Source organism: Phascolarctos cinereus, unplaced genomic scaffold (genome assembly GCF_003287225.1).
Source record: "Phascolarctos cinereus isolate Bilbo 61053 unplaced genomic scaffold, phaCin_HiC Scaffold_5;HRSCAF=322, whole genome shotgun sequence".
Lineage (NCBI taxonomy): Eukaryota > Metazoa > Chordata > Mammalia > Diprotodontia > Phascolarctidae > Phascolarctos > Phascolarctos cinereus.
Genome location: NW_027555958.1, coordinates 76,155,112 through 76,175,176, shown reverse-complemented (window position 1 = coordinate 76,175,176; position 20,065 = coordinate 76,155,112). Strand labels below are relative to the sequence as shown.

The 20,065-nt window shown below is 41.0% G+C and overlaps 1 protein-coding gene, 1 long non-coding RNA gene and 1 pseudogene across 2 annotated transcripts in view; 1 reads left to right on the top strand and 2 right to left on the bottom strand.

The window, feature by feature from the left end:
* The window catches only part of LOC110216306 (argininosuccinate synthase pseudogene), a 16,223-nt pseudogene extending 9,206 nt beyond the window's left edge, over positions 1-7,017 (bottom strand).
* On the bottom strand, positions 5,983-19,578 carry F3 (coagulation factor III, tissue factor). The gene is made up of 6 exons (XM_020999398.2): positions 19,479-19,578; positions 17,681-17,792; positions 13,073-13,263; positions 10,542-10,720; positions 9,265-9,424; positions 5,983-7,153 (listed from the first exon to the last, which is right to left on the bottom strand). The coding sequence occupies exons 1-6, from the start codon at positions 19,576-19,578 to the stop codon at positions 7,017-7,019; spliced, it is 879 nt and encodes a 292-aa protein (XP_020855057.1). The 3' UTR covers positions 5,983-7,016.
* Positions 18,990-20,065, top strand: part of LOC110217190 (uncharacterized) — a 46,159-nt gene continuing 45,083 nt past the window's right edge. Inside the window, exon 1 of the long non-coding RNA XR_002326982.2 lies at positions 18,990-20,065. This is a non-coding gene — a long non-coding RNA (uncharacterized LOC110217190).

Sequence of the window (20,065 nt, the reverse complement as noted above, 5' to 3'; positions counted from 1 at the left end):
CCAGAAATACACATACATGTGCATATATACGTATATGTTTTTCATTTAATATACATACATATATATGTATATAGACTTTGTCATACATACTTGTAAATACATATGTAAATATATACATATGTATAAATATTGTGTATATGTTGTTTCCTTTGACAAAATATAAGCTCCTTGAAGGCAACCCTCCCATACACATATTTACATGATAACTAGAGGGTAAATGGAAAGACTGGACAAATGGGAAAGGAACTAGATTTGGAGTCAGAAGATGTGGACTTGAAACCTGGCTCTGCTACTTCCACTGGCTGACCTTGGGCAAATCACATAACCTCTCTGGGCTTCAGCTTCCTTACCTGTAAGAGGAGAATTGGATGAGTGATCTGGAGATAATTCTAAGTCCTATACACTTACTTTGTGCCAAGCACTGTGCTGTGAGCAGGGAATGCAAGTAGGAAAAACTAGATATCCCTGCTTAAGGAGCTCCCACCCTAATTGGAAAAGACAAGGTATAAAAAAACCCAGTTCAGCTGCAGGGTGGATAGGAAAGCCTGGAAGTCTTAAGGGGTTATTAGGTTAGCTGACAGTGCCAAGGGTCTGCATGGCATAGGGGCAGGGTGGATGGTAAAGCCTCAAGGACCTTAGGACACAGTGGCTGGGCAGATGGTGGCCCTCATCAGAAGGAATAGAGGTGGTAATTCCCATCTCATCCAAGCCATGTGTAAAGGAACTGGGCTGGTTTGGCCCAGAGAAGAAAAGACTCAGGGGGCACATGATGGCTGTGATGAAGTTTCTGAAGGTTGATGCTATGGAAAAGAAAGCTGACTGATTCTATTTAGTTCCAGGAAAGAACTGGTATAGAAGGTGGCATGAGCTGAGCTTTGAAGGAAACTAGGGTGCTAGAGAGGAAGCAATGAGAAGGGAGTGCATTCCAGTCGTTGGGGACAGTCTAGACCAAGGCACTAGAGACAGGTAGTTGAAACTTTGCCTTCTTTACCTCTGATACATGTCTTAGTCTAGCTGAGGTTCAGTCCATCTGGACATACCGCCATCCATCTACTTCTAATGCTCTGATCACACTGCTTGTCTTTGCTGGTAACAAACCTGGGGATATTTCCTATGAGAGTCTGTCTGCAAGATTCCTCAGGATCCTAGCCCTGGCCCAGCAGAAGTACTGAGAAGATGGACATCCTCTGGGATGGATTGCATTTTACTTCTGCTCAGGCTTAGCTGCTGGCTCCATCCCTTCCTTCTTGTCTCAAGAGTACTTATCCTTAGAGTCTAACGTCACAGTTTTACCATATTCCAATATATTACACAAGCTTTAATAACATAATTTCCACCCTATTGTTTGAGAATAGTCAGATCATCAAAAGGTCCCAGAGAACCTTGGGAATCTGTGGCTGGAAGGAAAGAAGAGGAGGAGGAGGAGAGCAGAGGAATCCCAGATAAATTCAGAGAATATTGAGGAAGGGGGTGGGGGTGGGAAGTGTTTCTGGTGTTCTTTTCCTGGTGGTCATTTTGAGGGACTCAGGTCTGGGACAGCCTGCACCAGGGGCCACATTATAGAAATACCACAACCAGATAATCTCTTAACAAAACTTTTTATACTCCCTTATGTAATTCAATAAGCTCTTTGTCTCAAGTAGCCTCATCTCACGTGAGCAGTGATCCTAGATAAGCACATAATTACATTCCTTTCAGGACGTGCCTGTGGGCACCAAGCTCCATTGTCAAGAAGGGAGACTGCCAAGCTGGAAATCTAATCCTCTCCTCCTGTTCCCACCACATTAGAAAGGAGCCACAGGGCTGGAGTTTAAACCCTGGCTCTGCCTAGTGTTTACTGTGTGACCTTGGGCAAGTCACTTAACCTCTAGGGGACTTCAGTTACCTCACCTCTAAAAAACATTTTATTAGAGGAAACAACAAATACACATATTTACACAATAAATAGAAAGCAAGTGGAAAGATAGACAAGTGGGAAAGGAACTGGATTTGGAGTCAGAAGATATGAGCTTGAAACCTGGCTCTGCTGCTTCCACTGGCTGACCTTGGAAGATGACTTCTAAGATTCTTTTCAGTTCTAGATCTATGATCCTAAGAATTAGACCAGATCCAGGTACAAGACTTTGCTCTGACCAGAAGTACTTTTAATATCCCATGACAAAAGATTGGAAGGACAGCAAGTCATTAAGTGGCCATCAGGAAGATTATGAATGAGTGGGCCAGGTGAGTGCAGATTCATAGGATCACATATTTGGAACTAGAGGCAAGCTTCTATATTATCTAGTGTAAATCCTATTTTTTATATGTGAAGACCTACAAGCCCAGGGATAAGGGTTCCCCTCGCCCATGAAAGGGTCCCAGATTAGTACTTAGGCTATCTAGGCTCAGCGCAGAAAGAGTCTAACCCATAGGGGCACTGATTGGTCCCTTTTGCACTCTGGTTCATTTACACCCTATCCAAGATACACCCAGAAGCCCCAGAAAGAATTGTTTTTTTAAATTTAGGAATGACTTTTGTATAGGATCTCCACAAAGTGGATTAACAGAGTCCCCTTTAGAAAGGTACTCGAGGTCCACAGTAGATTGGGAAAAGAACAGCTATTGATTTCTTCCACTACAAAAGAAGTGCTTAAGAAACTGAAGACTTATAAGCATTCATTGCCAAATACTTTTAAAAAACCATAATGCGGTAACTTATGGTTCCTATTATACTCTTCTGGGAGATAGATACTTAAAACATTAAACAAGACATGCTTTGTGGGGCTGTTTAACAGTTTGTGGTTTCATCTCAGCTCTGCACTGCCTGAGAAATGTACTTAAGCTTCATATTTTCCGGGGCATGGCTCATCTTCCTGGTGATGGTCATTGACTCCACTGAGAACCACTATAATAGTTTTAGGTCGCTAGGTGATACCATGGATAGAGCATTGGGCTTGGAGTCATGAGGATCTGAGTTCAAATCTGGCCTCAGACCCTTATTAACTGTGTGACCTTGGGCAAGTCACTTAATCCCTATTTGCTTTAGCTCCTCATCAGTAAAATGAGGATACACTGGAGAAGGAAATGGCAACCCACTCTAGTATCTTTGCCAAGAAAACTTCATGGACATGGGGTCAAGAAGAGTCAGACACAAAAGGAGGTAATATGTCTAAATTCATATAGTTAATAGGAGCAGAGTTAAGATTTGAACCCACGTCCTAACTCTAAATCCAACTCTCTTTCCACTATACCAACAATTATATTTGGTCCTGCAAATAGAGATCCATATAAATGCCTTGGACAGTACAGAAAAAATTTCTTTATTTTCATCCAAAGCTGTCACAGTTTCAGTTACTCCTTTGTGGGGGGCAGCTAGATGGTACAGTGGATAGAGTGCTGGGCCTGGAGTCATGAGGACATCAGTTCAAATGTGGCCTTAGACCCTTATTAACTGTGTGAACCTGGGCAAGTGATTTAACCTTCTTTGCCTCAATTTCCTTATTTGTAAAATGAGCTGGAGAAGAAAATGGCTAACCACTCCAGCATCTTTGCAGAGCCTGAAATGATTCAACAAAAAAAAAAAAACCTCCTTCGTTCCTGTTGACTGACTGAACACTAACAAATCCTACTGAAGGACTCTGCCCCTGTACCAGGCTTTTACACAGATGGAGAATATGCCCATAATAGCATCTGTTATGCCAGATGTTTTCTTTTGCAGGATTTACTGTAACCTGACTAATCAAAATTCTGTTACTGTGGATCATCACCAGGAACACGGAAATACATTTGTCACATATAGAAATCATTCTAAGTTTTTTTGTAATGATTCTACTTAAAGATACAAAATAAAATTAGTATCTATTATATGTATTTGAGTCAATACAGACAGGCTGGACCTGTGATTTCATTGGTATGGGGAGCTCTCTGGTGAGGAAATTCCTTCTGCCAGTATAAGTCAGTGCCTTCTCTGCAACTCAAAAATCTTAGAAAGAGTTGCCTAGAGATATGAGGTGTTAAATGACTCTTCCAAGGCCAGTATATATCAGGGGTAGAACTTAAACCCAGGTCTTCCAAGCTTTAGGGCCCACAATATCATGCTGCCTCTATTTGAGTCAAATAGCTTGAGAAAATTTTGTAATATATAGCCCTGAAATTCTTCAGAGATCCTTAAGATGTAAACTGAAAGGACAATGGAAAAGATTCAAAGGACCTGAGTTCAAGTCTTACCTCTGATACCTGCTACCTGGGTGACCTTGGATAAGTCACTAAACTTTCCTGGGCCTTAGTTTGCTCTTCTGTAAAATGAAAGGGTTGAGGGAGCAGCTAGGTGGCACAGTGGATAGAGCACTGGCCCTGGAGTCAGAGGGACCTGAGTTAAAATCCGGCCTCAGACACATAACACTTACTAACTGTGTGACTCTGGGGAAGTCAATTCTAATTGCCTTGCAAAAAATAAATAAAAATAAATTTTAAAAAATGAAAAGGTTGAACTATATGACCTGGTCAATCCAGTTCCAGATCTATGATCCTAGAAATGAGTACCAAGAGAATTTGATTCTATTCCTAACGTGGTCTTGACTCACTGGATGCCTCACATATACTGTTCCTCAGTTTCTCCCACTTTTGGAAAAAAATGTGTATCAGATTTACATTTCATGGAATGGGTGAACTGAGAGTGTGTACAATATATCAGAATATCTTAGGAGTTTTTGTGGTTCAGTTATGTCCAGCTCTTTATGACCTCATTTTCTTGGCAAAGACACTGGAGTAGTTTGCCATTTCCTTCAGCTCTTTTTACAGATGAGGAAACCGAGGCACACAGGGTTAAGTGACTTACCCAGGGTCACACAGCTAGTGTCTGAGGCTGGATTTGAACCCAGGTCTTCCTAACTCTAGGCCAGGCACTCTATCTACTGCACCACCTAGCTGCTCTTCTTAAGGGCATCATGTTGCTTTAGTATCTTATGTGACCTTTTTACCCTACTTTCCTTCAAAACCAGAGTTCATTGAGGACAGGTTCTAAGGTTCTTTTCTGCTCTAAATATATAATCCTATATAGGGATGGGATGGTGTACTACAAAGGTGTCAAATGCTGGCCATGGGAACCAGATTAAAATGGAATTGGGAAATATTTAACAAAACATAAAAATGCAAGTAAATATAGATAATGTTAACATGTGGTTTTCTAAGTCACTATGTGGCACCCCTCTCTGTCCCCCAGGATCCTTATGTACAGCTTGGTGGCCCACATATCTATCTGAGTTTGAAACCACTGTTGTAGTGGATAATGACCAAACTTGGAATCAGCTAAAGCTAGGTTCAAGTCCTGACATCAATAAATGTTGGTTGTGTGGCACTGGCAATGCCTTGAAACCTTTCAATACCCCAGACAATTCACTAAGGTTACAAATGGCAGAACTGTTGCCAGTCTGTATTGGTAAGGGAAGATTACTTACCTGGAATTCTCTGTGCTGATGAAATCAGAGGGTGCTTAAGCAATAATTATTTATTCAATGCCTACTAAAAGGTGCCTGGCCCTGTGCTAGGTGCTAATGTTTGTCAGATTGGATTGAATATCCGAGAATAAAAGAAGGCAGGGCTTGGGATAGATATAGTGCTAAAAGATGGTCAAAGAAATTTAACCATCATTTTACAGATGAGGAAACTGAGGCCCAAAGTGAAGGGGGAAAGGGAATAAGTATTTATTCAGCACTTACCGTGTGCCAGGCATTTTATAAATATTATCTAATTTTTATCTTTATAACAACCTGGGGAAGTCGGTGCTATAAAAATCCTCCTTTTATAGTTGAGGAAAGGATACAAACAGAGGTTAAGTGACTTGCCCAGAATCACACAGCTAATAAATATCTGAGGCCAGATTTGAGCTCCGGTCTTCCTGACTACAGGTCCTATGCCACTGAGCCACCAGCCACCTCTGGTGACCTCTGTCTCTAAGCATCCCCTTTTTCGAGACTGATCATAAATGATTGAAAAGCAAAATAATCTTTTACTTTCATCCCATTCACCTTTATTTATATAAAAGCATATTAAATAAATTACTGCAATATATACAAATATATATTATAGACATAAATAGAAATCCCCAAATACAAATCCTTTCCATAAACACAGACAACACATATAATAGACACTGACCCTGAGGGCCTAAAGTACCTCAAATCATAACTGAGATGGTTCATTTATATAGTAGTCTTATTACAAAAATAGAATATCTATCAAGTGTTTAAGCAACATTACTTAGGTCTGTTAAAGTGCTAAACCTTATGGCATATTAGAACACTCAAGCCATTGGTTTTAAAGTGTCCGTAACAAACATGTTAATGTCAGTCTGGTCCATATGCAGCATTTGCAGTAGTCAAGAGTTGTGTTGATGCTTCCGTTAGGTTTATGGAGAGTTTTCCTTCCCCTCGGGTCTAACTTTTCCTTTCCTGCACTTACAGAGTGGCAGAGATAGGAAAAGGAAGAATGTAACCAGCACAAATACCACAAGTCTTATTGTAAAAATGCAGCTCTGAAAACCTCTGCCTTTCCAAACTTGCAGGATGGGATGCAGAAATCAAGATTGACATGTAGTAGAAACAGATCTACCCACGGCACGGCATGCCTTCTTGCACGGTTTCATGTCAGCTTCTCACTGATGCTTCCAAATTCCACCCAGTGCTTCAAAGACCTGGAGACCAGATTTCAACTTGCAAGAAGATTATAGAGTCTAAAATCTGACAAGTTCAGGAGTGGTAGTGTTAAAAATAATAATAATAAAATAAAATTTGAGACGCTGGCTGTACCATTCACTGATTTCCAAAGTGAGTTAGGGAGATAACTTAAACAAGAATGATGAGTGCAGTAAGAAATAGAGAAACAGGATTTTTCCCCCTTTGAACTTGAAGGCTACCTTCCCAAGCTCCATCACAGCAATTCTCCCCAGAGTGGTGTTGTCTTCTAAGTACCATCAGCTTTCCCATCACAGTAAGATGCAGCTTCTGTAGCAGTCAACAGTGGTAGTAATGGTGCCTCCATTACGCAATGTTAAGTGGTGAGTTTTCCATCCTGTTCCTTTTAGCTCTTGCTTTTGAGCATTTGTATAGTGTCACAGAGAGGATAATGACAAGGATGATGATGACAAAAAGCACAGCTCCAACTATGAAAAACAATTCTGAAAGGAAAAGAAGAATATTACTTGCCTACATAGTCAGAGAAGACTTTTTTTTAAAAAATTCTGAATTTAAACACCAAATAAAATAGAAAAATATTTCCATTTATATGTATATATATTCATATACATATACACATATGAATATATGCATATATACACACATATAGTATGCTGTATATGTGTGTATATATATGTATACATACACATACATACATATATTCAGAACAAAAAAAGATTGTATATAAAATCATGGATCTCTATTATGTACAGCTTACTTAAAAACACACCTATATATACACACATGTATATGTATGTGTTATATATGTATACACACATATATAATAAATTCAGTATATAACTTTCAAGTCTTGCTTGCCCAATTCCTTCTAGACTGCCTTCTGTTCTCTTCTATACATTACGAAAAGGTACTTTAAAATTCTTTCTTTCCTTTTCTTCTTCCTTTCTTTTCTTCCCTATCTCTATCTCCCCTTCCTCCTACTTATCACCCCTTTTTCCCAAACTGAGAAAAAAAGAATCAGAAAGAAAGTTGGAATAGGCTTTCCCTGACACTGTTCATTCATGGCTGCAGCTGAGGACAGAGCTCAAAATTACTCTGTTCTCCTCATGGCCAGCCCAAACTTTCTCCCCTCATTTCAAAATTCTTGGTTTATGATGAGGTCTGACCCCACTGGAAAAAGACTAGGATAAATTACAATGGCTACAATGGTGAAAAACCTTGAATGGGATCTTGTGATTCATTGTAAAGCATTTTATATCTAGAAAGGATTTTTTAGAACAATATTGCGGGAAGCAAGAGGAACAATGTTACTCAGGATCCTCGGTCTGGTGCTACAAGGACCTTGGAGAGTCCAAGGCCCTCATTTTACAGATGAGCCAAGTGACTTGCCCAAGGTCACAAAGTTAATGAGTAGCTGAGTCAGGACACGAATCCAGGTCCTTGGACTCTACATTCAGCACACTACTCCCTAAGTCGCTGGACTTCATCCCTCTGCCATAGGCAGTTAGTAACTGGAAAGAGCAGACTAACAATCTCCTGTAAAGGTCTGCTGAAATGAAAAAGGGAACTAAATCACTGGATCCGTTTGTTTCCCTTGTAGTTCTTAAAATCGGCCTCTCCAAATCTCATCCTCCTCCATGAAACCTGTCATCTTGGCCCACCTCTTCTGGACTCTCCCTCCAAGTTTCCTGAATATGTTGAATCTACTTTCTCCTTTATTTGGCACTTTTTAAATGTTGGTCTTAAGCTTCATTTCCTCGGCGAGGCTGTAAGCCTGCCACTGCAGGGACAGGACCTGCCTTACACATCTTCTCCTTCTTCTGATGCTAATCAGTTTTTAATCAAGGCTGCAGCTGCAGAGAGTTATAGTTTCTTATGCCTAGTTCTACACTTAACTGGAGAAAATGCTCAGAGAGTGCTCTGGTACCAAATACAGGCCCATATATGCAAAGAAACTTAGCCTAGTGTTAATCCACCAACCAACAAACATGGATTAGGTGATTACTATGTATCAGGTGCCGGGAATATAGACACAATAGATTGGGGGTCCTTAAACTAGGGCCTATAGATAAATTACAGGGAGTTGGTTAATTAAAATATTTTTATGTATTTCAATGAATTTGATGAACTTTGTAATCCTATGTATTTTATTTTATGCAAAGTCAGCTAGGTAGTTCAATGGATAGAGGGCTGGGCCTGAAGCCAGGAAGACCTGAGTACAAATTTAGCTTCAGACATTTAGCAGATGTGTGACCCTGGCCAAATCACTTAACCTTTGTCTGCCTCAGTTTCTTCATCTGTAAATTGGGAAACCTAATTCATAGGGTTGTTGTGAGGATTAAATAAGATACTATGTGTAAAGTGCTTAGCACTGGGAGTGGCACATAGTAGGTGTTTAATATAGAATTGTTCCCTTCCCCTGCTTCACCAGACTGCTTGGATGGGTTACTGACTTCAAGAACCCTGGCAATGACAGTTTCACAAGGAGATTCACTGGGGTCACAGAGGTAAAATTGAACTATGGAAATCATCCCTCTCTAAGTAGCGAACAAAGGCACCTCTTATACCAGACCTAGCTCCAGAGCACACTCACCTTTAAACACAACTTTGTCTTGGCTGGTACAATGGATTGCACTTTCTGGACTCTTCTGCTTTGCTCTCCGAGATGGAATGACTGCCTGAACGTTAAAGCAATAACTTTCTCCTTTGTCCACTTCAACCAAAAATTCATTTGTGTCCGTATTTACTGATTTCTATTAAAAGAGACAGATCATAGGACCATAAATTTAGAGCTGAAAGATCATCACATCTAATTGCTTTCATCTTACAGATGAAGAAACTGAGGTTTAGAGATACGGAGTCGTTAGTGCAAGATCCTACAAGGAGAAAGTAGATAAGCCAGAGTTCTCACTTAATTTTGTGGAAGTTTTTATTGCAGACTAGTGTGAAGTGGCAATTAGAATTTGATCTCTTGTTGCAGGTCTTAATTTTCTTCCTTTACCAAGGCTAGTGTGGGATGACTAGAATTTATTTGATACTCTTGGTCCAGGGGCTGGCTCATCTCTAGGCATCCCTGGACTTTCATGGTTAACAAAAGATTAAAACACTGAAGTGTGGAGGTAACCCATTCCAGGCAAAGGTAGATACCAAAGTGCCAAAGGGATTCCATCCAACTGAGGTCCTTGAAAAACCATTCTGAACCCCAAAAGGCTTTTCCAATAGAAAAACTTGTTCTGGGCTTTTAAATATGAACAAGAATTTCCAGAGGTTGAATAAAATGGAAAGGATCAATCTGTGGGATCCTCAATGTGGGCAAGAATTCAAATTTTAGACCTTTGGACAAAGGAACTTTTGACATGATCTAGTTCTAGTCTAGCCCTCTAATTTTACAGATAAAGAAACCAAAGCTAAGAGAGTTTAAAGCATCTTGCTCATGGTCATATAGCTAATAAGGGGGTAGAACTGGCAATACAACTCAGGCTCCCCGACTTCATCCATTACTTTGTCTACTATATACCATGTTGTTCCTTAACCAGTCTCCATTTTGCTCTCCCTCAAAGGAGATAAGTTGAAAATCTAGGAAGCTAGGTGGCACAGTGGTTAGAGTGCCAGACCTAGAGTCGGGAAGACCCAAGTTCAAATCCTGTCACTTAAAGTCACTTAACCTTTGTTTCCTCATCTGTAAAATAAGAATAATATTAGCATCCACCTCCTATGTTTGTGAGGCCAAAATGATATAATGCTTGTAAAGCATTTTCAAGCCTTAAAACACTATATAAATGCCAGCTATTACTAATATTTATTATTAATTTGCAATTTAAGAAGTCCTAATGGGCTCCAAAGTGAAGGGGGGAAGGGGAAGAAACTTACCTTTCCAGTACTTGAAGCCCTCCAGTAATAAAGTGTGTAATTTAGATCCTGGTGAAAAATCTGACGGAGGGTTTGGAAGGTCCCATCACGTCTAAACGATGTAATGGAATCTTGAACTGTCACTTTCAACTTTGCATCATTTTGTTCAAAACTTTGAATTCTTGGCTGCCCAAGGTTTGCTGAGACAAAGAAGACAAGAATGGTAGGAACCAGGGAATTGCAGTCAAAGTAAAAACCTGATCAGCTATCGTTTGACTTTTAATCATCCCTCCTCCCTACAAAATATAGCCCGGTGGTAGTAAGGTAGGTAGAGCATTGGGGTAGGGAGGTCACAACCAGATAGGTACTTGACTGCATCACCAAAACCCTACCTTTTCCCATGGTATTAAGGCTCTTTGGTGAGGGCAGATTGGGAACAATAAGAAAGGGAATCAATAGGTAATGGATCTGACATGGCTAAATTCCACATATGTTTTATGTTTTTCTGGCAACAGAACCAATAGGCATTTGTGGGATCAATGACTTTCTTTACTGTTGTACCTCTGGAGATAGTTCAATTCAGTTTTGGACAACTGTTAGTTCTATTCATACACAGCACTGTATTCTGATCCAGAGAACTACACTAGGCATGGGATTTGAGTATGAACATATAATAACTCACTCTTAGGGGAAAGGGAAAAGGTTTTTCCCTCACTTTCTAAAATTCCCATACATCTTTTTCTCTACTTCTTTTTATCTTGGCCACTTTTTATTAAAAAAAAAAAAAAGTAAAAAAATTTTATTTGGTTGTGTACCACACCTTATCACGGTCTGGAAAGCTCTCAGCCACGCCACACAAAACAATCGCAGAATTTGGGAGTCACAAGGGACTTCAGTGACCTCTTAGTCTAACCCACACTTGAAAAGATTCTCTATTATAATAACATTCCCAACAAGTGGTTTACTTCAGTCTTTAGCCATCCCTTGAAGTATTCTAGGGAGAAGAACCCATTAAGCCCATTTTACTTTGGGACAGACTGGAAAGTTAGCAAAGTTTTCTTGACATTAAGTCTAAATCTGCTAAGCTTCTATCTATTATTCTTGTTTCTTCCACTTGGGGTCCGATCTCTCTTCCACATTCCTCCTCTGTGTATGTCACAACTGACTCTGTGAAGGAGAGTGAGGTGGGCCACTGGAGGATTGGTGCAAAGAATTGAGGATGCCACGTCTGTGGATAAGAAGGCTCGGTAGAGATATGAGAGCCATCTTTAAGGATTCCAGGGCCTGTCATGTGGAAGACAGTCAAGCCATGTTCTGCTTGGCCCCAAGGGTCAAGAGGGAAGAGGAGGAAGAATAGGTAGGAGTTGCAAAGAGGCGAGTTTAAATCTGGACTTAATGGAAGAAGGAAAAAAAAACCTCACCACCAAACTTCCTTAAAATTAGATCTATCCACTACCTTTGGGAGGTAGTGGGCTCCACCATCACTGGAAATCTTTGAGCAAAGGCTAAGGACCACCTACTATGTGTGTGGTACAGTGGATTCTTTTTCAGATGTGATTTGGCCTAGACAGTTTCTGAGATCCCTTCCAGATCTAAGATTCTGTCTTCATCTTTATTTCCTTTTACTGACTACATGTTTGTTCAGGATGAAAAAGCTAAGATTGTGCTTTTTTTGTTTAATATCACACTTCCAACTGAGTTGATACTTAACACACTAAGTAACAGGTAAGGTAAAAAAAAAACAGAAGGAAGCTGCAGCCTATTCATGTAATATAGCTAGCTTCATTTTTCCTTAAAATATTTTTCATTATTCTTCTTTAAAATTCAATTTTATTTTTTCCAAGTTTTTTTTTAATTCTTCAACTAAAGCCTCCTGTGACTCTTCATCACAGTATAGAGGTAACCTTGTACTTTTGAAGGCAGCTATGTCAGGGGAGCCCTGGCAGGCCACAGCAATCTGGAAATCCTCTAAAAACAATCACCTAATAGATTGTGTATGCCTGTTGTCCAAGGACTTAATAGGGCAGTGGGGGGGGGCAGTTAGGAGGGAGAAAGGAGATAGTACCTATGATTTTACAGGGGAACTCTCAGTTTAGAAATTCCCTCCACCAAGGCAGATCAGTGACCTGTTGATAACTTCTAGGCTTAGAGAATTGCCTGGGTTGGGGGGTGGGGGGATAAGAGATTAAGCTACTTGCCTAGGGTCCCAGGCTTAGTATAGGACTAGATTTAGCAGGTCCTCCCGATTCCAAAGGTAGCCTTCTATCTGCTAGACCATGCTGCATCTTCCAAGGACAAGCCCTGCTAAATTTGGAAAGGTTGATCACCAGAGGGCTGGCCTTGGAAAGCATGATTTTTTTCTGTCACAGTAACTCATGACAGCTGCATCCAGAGTCACTGAAGGGTCAAAATTTCCATCAAGGGTGGGAGTACCAGTTTCTAGTGATATGAACCCAAGAAAAACCTCATTTATGGTGGTGCTCACTGGAGCTCCTAAGTATTTAACCAGAATTGAGGTAATAACAAATCCAGCCCCACTCTCCCTTACTTACTGTCTAAGTAAGGTGTGAAGTAAGGTGCATTAGCATGCAGGGGTTCTTCAGGATCTTCATCTGACTTTACTGCTTTTTCAGAAAGGATTCGAGCAACGTACGTTTCCCTTACATTTTTCATCTCATCTGTGAGATCACATTCTGTTTTTTTTATTTGAAAACATTTCTTTTTCCAGTCTCCCCATCTGGTACTAAAAAAAGAAAGAAAGAAAAGTGGTGATAAGAGAGAACATTACTTGTTTGCTTCCAAAAAGATATGTGTGTGTGTATGTGTGTGTGTGTGTGTGTGTGTGTGTGTGTGTGTGTGTGTGTGTGTAGTTGCCATATTGTAAAATTGGGCTGCTAATAGCTACAAAGGAAAAGAGCCATTTTCTGTAATAACCCAGCTGGATTACCTCTATAATCCTATCTATTTCAGTCAAAATTGGGACTAGGGGCAGACTACCTAAGGCACGACAGAGGACCTTTTAAATAGTCCATTTAAAAAATGCATATACAATAGCTTTAATTATACAACATTCCTCTCTCTATGTCCTCATACAGGTCTTGACCTTTGCTAATTTGAGGCATGTGTGATAACACAGGGCACAAAACCAATTCTGGACCCATAGTGTGTGTGTGTGTGTGTGTGTGTGTGTGTGTGTGTGTGTGTGTGTGTGTGTGCGCGTGTGCATGCAATTCTTCAACTGTGCCTGGGGCATATGATTAACAAGTACAGAATGTTAAGGGGGATGGGAGAGATCCCAGACATTTTACAGAAGAGGAAATTGCTGAGAAGAGAGGCAAGTTATAAGCAGAGGTCATCTAGTTCAGCCAGCTAATAAATGGTAGGGTCAGAATTTGAACCGAGGTCTTTTGACTCCAGTGAAATGCCTTCTCTTGGCTCTAGTAACCATCCAGGCTTCTTGGGCATCATTTAAGACCCTCAAACTCCCAAACTAGTTGGCATTGTTCTTAGTGTATTTAATTCTATTCTTTAGGAATGGGATAGTCTCTTGTAACATTACATCTCATTAGAAAAAATACAGCCTGTGTCTCTTATTCTTTCTTTTACATATATAGGGTGAGAGTGTTCTCTTGTTGAAAAATGCTTGCCAATAACAATGTAAGTGATACAGTACTAACAAAGCCCAAGACCCTAGAAGGCTACTAGACAAATCATCTTAACATGCATGTGTTTTCAGAAAACAACATCAGGTAGCTAGATTTAGTTTCCTAAACCTCAGCATAAAGACAATAGATAACACATTCCCTCAGAGCTGAGCCAAACAGGATTGGGAGCTACTATAGTCAGTTTCATTTTCAGCTCTCCCAAAATAGATTGATTTAGAAATATCTCTTTATTCTTTGCATCTTTTTTATGGGATCACAGATTTAGAGATAAAGGAAACTTCAGAGATCATTGAGTCCAAGCCCTCATTTTAAAAAAGGGAAAACTGAGGCAGAAAAAAGTAAGTAACATACCCAAAGTCACAAAGCTGATAAGTGCCAAGTCAGAATTCAAACTTGGATCCTCTCACCCCAAATCTACCATTCTTTCTACTGCAGGACATGCCCTCCCCTTAACTGCCTGTGTTGCAACTCAACGAGATTTTTTCAACCAAACCAGAATGGTGAAAATATACTTAGGCAGTGGAACCTTATTAATTATTTAAATTAGGAGAAAGAGTCATCTGAAGGAGCAGAACTGCTGAACAGGATACTAATTTACAACCAACTTTTCATTTGTAAGTCATGTGGAACTCAGAATGCCTTTTCCCTTAGAAACAATGTTCTAGTTTGCTAGGCTAGCTCATTAAAGTCTGTTTAACTCATAAGGTACCTGAAGAATAGCAATAATACCTTTCTGGAAACTCTCATGTCTGATCATGTTTCTGTGTGGAAAAAAAAAATCTGTCCTCACTTGTTACTTGGACACAAAAATCACAGAATTTGAAGGGTGGGAGGGACCTCAGTGGTCATCTAATCCAATCCATACACTAAAAGAACCTCCACTTTAACATGCTCAATGGATGGCCACACATTTAGCTGCTATTGCAACAAGAAAAACAGGGCAGTGAGGTACAGTGGGAAGTCAGAGGACCTAGGCTCATTCCAATTCCCCTTTGACACTAGTTGTGAGACCCTGGGTAACTATTTAATCCTTCCAGGCAGCTAAAAAAAGAGGGGGGTTAGACTAGATGACTTCTAAGCCTTCTTCCCAGCTCTCGAGCTATTATTCTATGATTCCTGTCTGCTGCTCAAAACTAAATAAATGGGCTCCTTTAACTCTAAGACGCTGGGCTTCCAATGGTCTCAGGAACAGGGATGGAGATTAGGAGTCTGGGAGCTAGTGTTTAGAAAGGCAGGAGAACTAGGAACAGGGAGGGAGGTTAGGAACCTGGGAGCTAGCATTTAGAAAGGCAGGAGAACTAGGAACAGGGAGGGAGGTTAGGAACCTGGGAGCTAGCATTTAGAAAGGCAGGAGAACTAGGAACAGGGAGGGAGGTTAGGAATCTGGGAGCTAGTGTTTAGAAAGGCAGGAGAACTAGGAACAGGGAGGGAGGTTAGGAATCTGAGAGCTAAGGCTTAGAAAGAAGGGAGGAATTAAGGCAGACTGGAAACTCAGAAGGAAGAGGAGGGTCATGTGACAGCAATAAGACCTCCCTCCTCCCTTTCCCTACCCAATTCTCTATCCCACCACAGCAGACCCTGGCACAGGAACAAGATGTAAAGCTGGGGAGAGTCAGGGTCCCAGAGAAGAAGAATGGGGTTTTCAACGGGAACTAGGGATGAGGGAGGAGTTTGAAGGATGGAAGAGGAATCTGTAGGAGCAGCATGTAAAGAAGATAGGTAAAAGCAAGGCATTTCTAAACTGGAGTCTATCTCCATTTTTTAAAGGCAGTTTTATCATTTTAGTTATATACCATAGTAGTTGGCAAAGGCATGCTTTTTATAAGTTAAAAATTCACCTGTGTACATTTTTCTCTGGAAATGAATTTTGCTAAGGAACTTTTAAAGTATATTCTTTGAAGGAGATAAATGACCCTTTCCCCATCATAGTGTTTATGCTATTAATTTTCATAGTAAAGCTTTTCCTCATGAAAAGTTAGCACAAAGGCAGACCAACTCAAGTTTAGTGAAATTTTCACAGATTGTGAATTACTAAAAGCCAATCCAATGGATTTCCTGTCAACTGGTATTGTCCTGAATTACAAAGTAGTCTACTGTCCCAAATTCAGAAACTACCCTGGCAAGTTTTATCCTCTTTTACCTATATCCCTCTTTTTAAAGAATATATAAGATGACACAAAAACATTTTAAACTCCGCCTTTCCCCCCTACCATTCCCCTTGTGAAATACTGGTGAACAAAAAAAAATGCTGCCACTGTTCTAGCACTGGTGTGGTCAAGGAGAATTGTATCTCTACCGCTTTCAAAAGTCTCAGCATAAACTAAAAATGGCACCTTTAATTTTAACTGGTGACACTTTTATGCCTTTGTAAAATTACTGGAAAGAAAGTATCATCTTCCCATAATGTCTTTTGGAACATTTTAGAAGGAAAGTGGGGGGGGGGAACAAAGAAAACACTAGTCATATTGCTAGCAGTATGGCTGAATTTATTTTAAATGGAGTAGAGAGGCATGTCTCTGAATACTCTGTGTTTCCGTACACAAAGTTTCACGACTGCTCAGGCAAACTATCGGTCATAATCATAGCCCTGCACTAGCCTCTCCAATTTGATTTTCTACTCGTCTGTTTCTGCCGGGCACATTTAGTCATTTATCTGGCACATTTGAAAGACATGCCCCGAAATGAATGCTCTGGATTTGCAGAGTATAAACACTTATGAATCAAATACTGCCCCAGGTGATTTAAACATTCTAAGCACTGGCCCCCTCCCTTCCTCATGGCTTATACCTTGCCCGAACGTCTAGACTGTTACCCAAAGAAGGGAAATTCATGCATATCAGGTAGACTAGATGTCATTGCTCCTGTAAGACTAATACTGAATCAGTGCCTCCATCACCTATTGGTAAAGATTTCCCTTTCTGCAACTCTCAATCCACTCTATGAAATTTGTGATCATCCCCAAAACAAGAATTATTCAATTATTAAAATTATTGAGTTAAAATTATCTGCCATCTTCAATAAGCCCCCTTCTCATTGTCTGTTATATTGTCTATCCTCAGAGCAGCTTCACATTCCTGATAGATCTGTGTGGTGCTTCAAAAATCACAGTGAATGCTCTCTTCTTTGTCATGTACTTCATGGCCCTCAGACAGCAGTCATCTTTATCTACCCCCTTATTGAATACAGAGAAATGGCACCTAGATGGGTCAGTGGCTAGAGTGGTAATTCTGGAATCAGAAAGATCAGAGTTCAAATCTTTTGTCAGATACTTATTATTGTATGACCCTGAGCAAGTCACTTAATCCATCTAGCCCTGTTTCTTCATCTGCAAAATAGGGATAATATTAGCAGCATCTACCTTCCATGAGCTGTTGTGAGAATCAGCTCAGTCAACACATGTAACTGCTTTGTAAACCTTAAAGACCCATATAAATGCTAGCTATTATTAAATAGTGACATCTCAGAAATCTTGTTTTTATCAAGATGTCTACTTACCTTATCTCAACTGAGTAGACGAAATTGGCTGGTTTGGGCTCCCATTCCAATATGGTCTTGAAGTCAATGGATTTCCAGGTTATGTTGTGTGCTAATACTACATCTGATGTACCTATGCACACACAAGAAAGAATAGCCATTACTTTAGTGATTCTAATGATTAGCACAGCTTCACTAACTGAATGTAGACTTAAATGCTCTCTATTTGATAAGCATAAAATGCCCTTAAGATTTTCCCCTTTATATCATACAGCATCAGATTTTTAAAAAATGATAACATATATTTTTTCCTTATTGACTAATTCGAATAGCCTTGTCCTAATCCCATTCTTGACTCAAGGTAAGCTGTTATCTAATAATTGATTTACACCACAACTCATAAAAACATACAAGGAACCTGTCAGGGAAAAAAAGTGCTACAGGAAAAGTCCCTGGGAAATCGAAATGGTGCTTAAAAATTCAAAATTGAAAACAAAACAAAACAAAACCAAGATCTTGCTTCTGTAACTCAGTTTGTAATCAAAGTAGAAATTCTGTCCTGGCTGGAACTCACAACTTCATATGATTGTTGTTTTTGAGTTGGAAGAGACAGCTTCTCTTGTTCACCTTCCTCATTTTACAGATGAGGAAACTGAGTCCCCAATCTATGGGTAACTTCCTCAAGGTCAGCGGTAAGCAGCAGAGTTGGAATCTAAGCTGCCCTGTACCACCTTTTCTTTACCGGAGCTGTTATTAAGAATTGAAGAAGAAAAAAAGAAAAAGAAATGAAAGGTATTGTAAAGACTGTGTGTGTAAGGAGTTAGGATTACCAAAAAAAAAACCCCCAACTCATCAATTCTTATCTCAATTAGATAAACGAGGCAGTGGGACATCCAGAGCATTGATAAGGATGCTAGCATAAGCAGGCTTGACATAAACATTCAGAATTTATCATAAATACATTAGATACATTTCTATACTTTACTACAGAAACTAGTTATGTCGTTACTTAACTCCAGTAAAAACCAGTGCAGATATGTGGTATGCACAATACTGTTCTTGCTCTATTCTAAGATTTTGCAATTTGATTCCTCTCTGTTCTCACACTGGAAATACTGAAGCAAATTACTCATTGTTCATCACACTCAAGGTACTCTCCAAGATTCTAGTTTGACAGTGAAGTGGTTCACATAATGTTCTTGAAAGGTAATATGCATCCCACCATTCCCTATGAGCAAAACAGACAGTGCTGTAGACCCCTAGACTTAGTCGACTTGTGAGAACTTTAAAAGGAAAAGCTGGCAGAGCATAAGAGTGGGTATGAGAAGGTCCAGTACTCAAGAAAAACCCTGGATCAAAGAGTTAACAACTGAGTGCAGGATTCGAGCCGGGCCCCAAGCCATCAGAAGAGAGTTGCTCCAGGCTTGGAATCCTACCTGCCAGCCAAGCCACCGGAACAGCGCAGCATCGGAAATGAGCAGAAACACAGAATTAGGAAACTAGCAAGCTTCCAGTTTCAGATCTCATTCACCGGAGCCAGGCCACGGACTACGGATGGCTCAGAGACTGAGGCGCGGCAGCTCCAACCCAGCCACTTCAGTTGGCCCTTCAGCCGCCCAGGTAAAGGTCCTGACGGCGCTTCCGACAGTCAGCGACCATTCCCGGGGCTGGACCGTGTTCATGTCTGCGTTCCCGGCGCTTGGGTCGGCCCCTCGCCTGGAGGACCAGAGCGCGCCGGGCTCCGAGTCCTCAGTGCGCTCTCCACGCGCTGCTGTGGAGCGATGAGCCCTGGCCCGAAAAGGCACTGGGAGCCACTCACCTGAAGCCAATGCCACCTGGACGAGGAGGAGGAAGCCGAGCAGAACCGTCTGGACAGAAGCCGCGGGGGCCACCAGGAGACAAGGGTTGGGGGGCGCCATTGTAGTGAGTCTGCTGCGGATTAGTCCTTGGAGTGTTCCCGGGAGGCCAAAGTAAAGGACGGGAGCTCTACAAGACGTGTGCTCGTCTGGGTTGGGGTCCTTGCTGCTCTTTGCCTCCAGGGAGCCTTGTGTGTGGGGGTCGCATGTTGGCTGCTCAATATAAAGGCTTGGACCGGAGCACTCCCCTCCTGCTCCCTCTCCCGCCTCTTTGGAAGTTGTCCGGCCCCTTTTCTGGGCTTGGTGTTCGGGCCACTTCCACACCCCTCAAATAGGCCCCCACATCGTTTAGGTGGGCGGTCTCTCCTCATCTCCCACACCCCTGCCCCGCCTCCTACGCCTGGGGCCCCAGTGGGCAAAGAATTGGTGACTCACCAGCGGTGATTCAATAACGGTGGGGAGAGTTAGCCAAAGAATTAGATGCAACCTCAGCTACTACTCCGGGACTTCTAGGAGAAGACTGCGAGCTCTCTGGGTTGTGCTCCTGCAG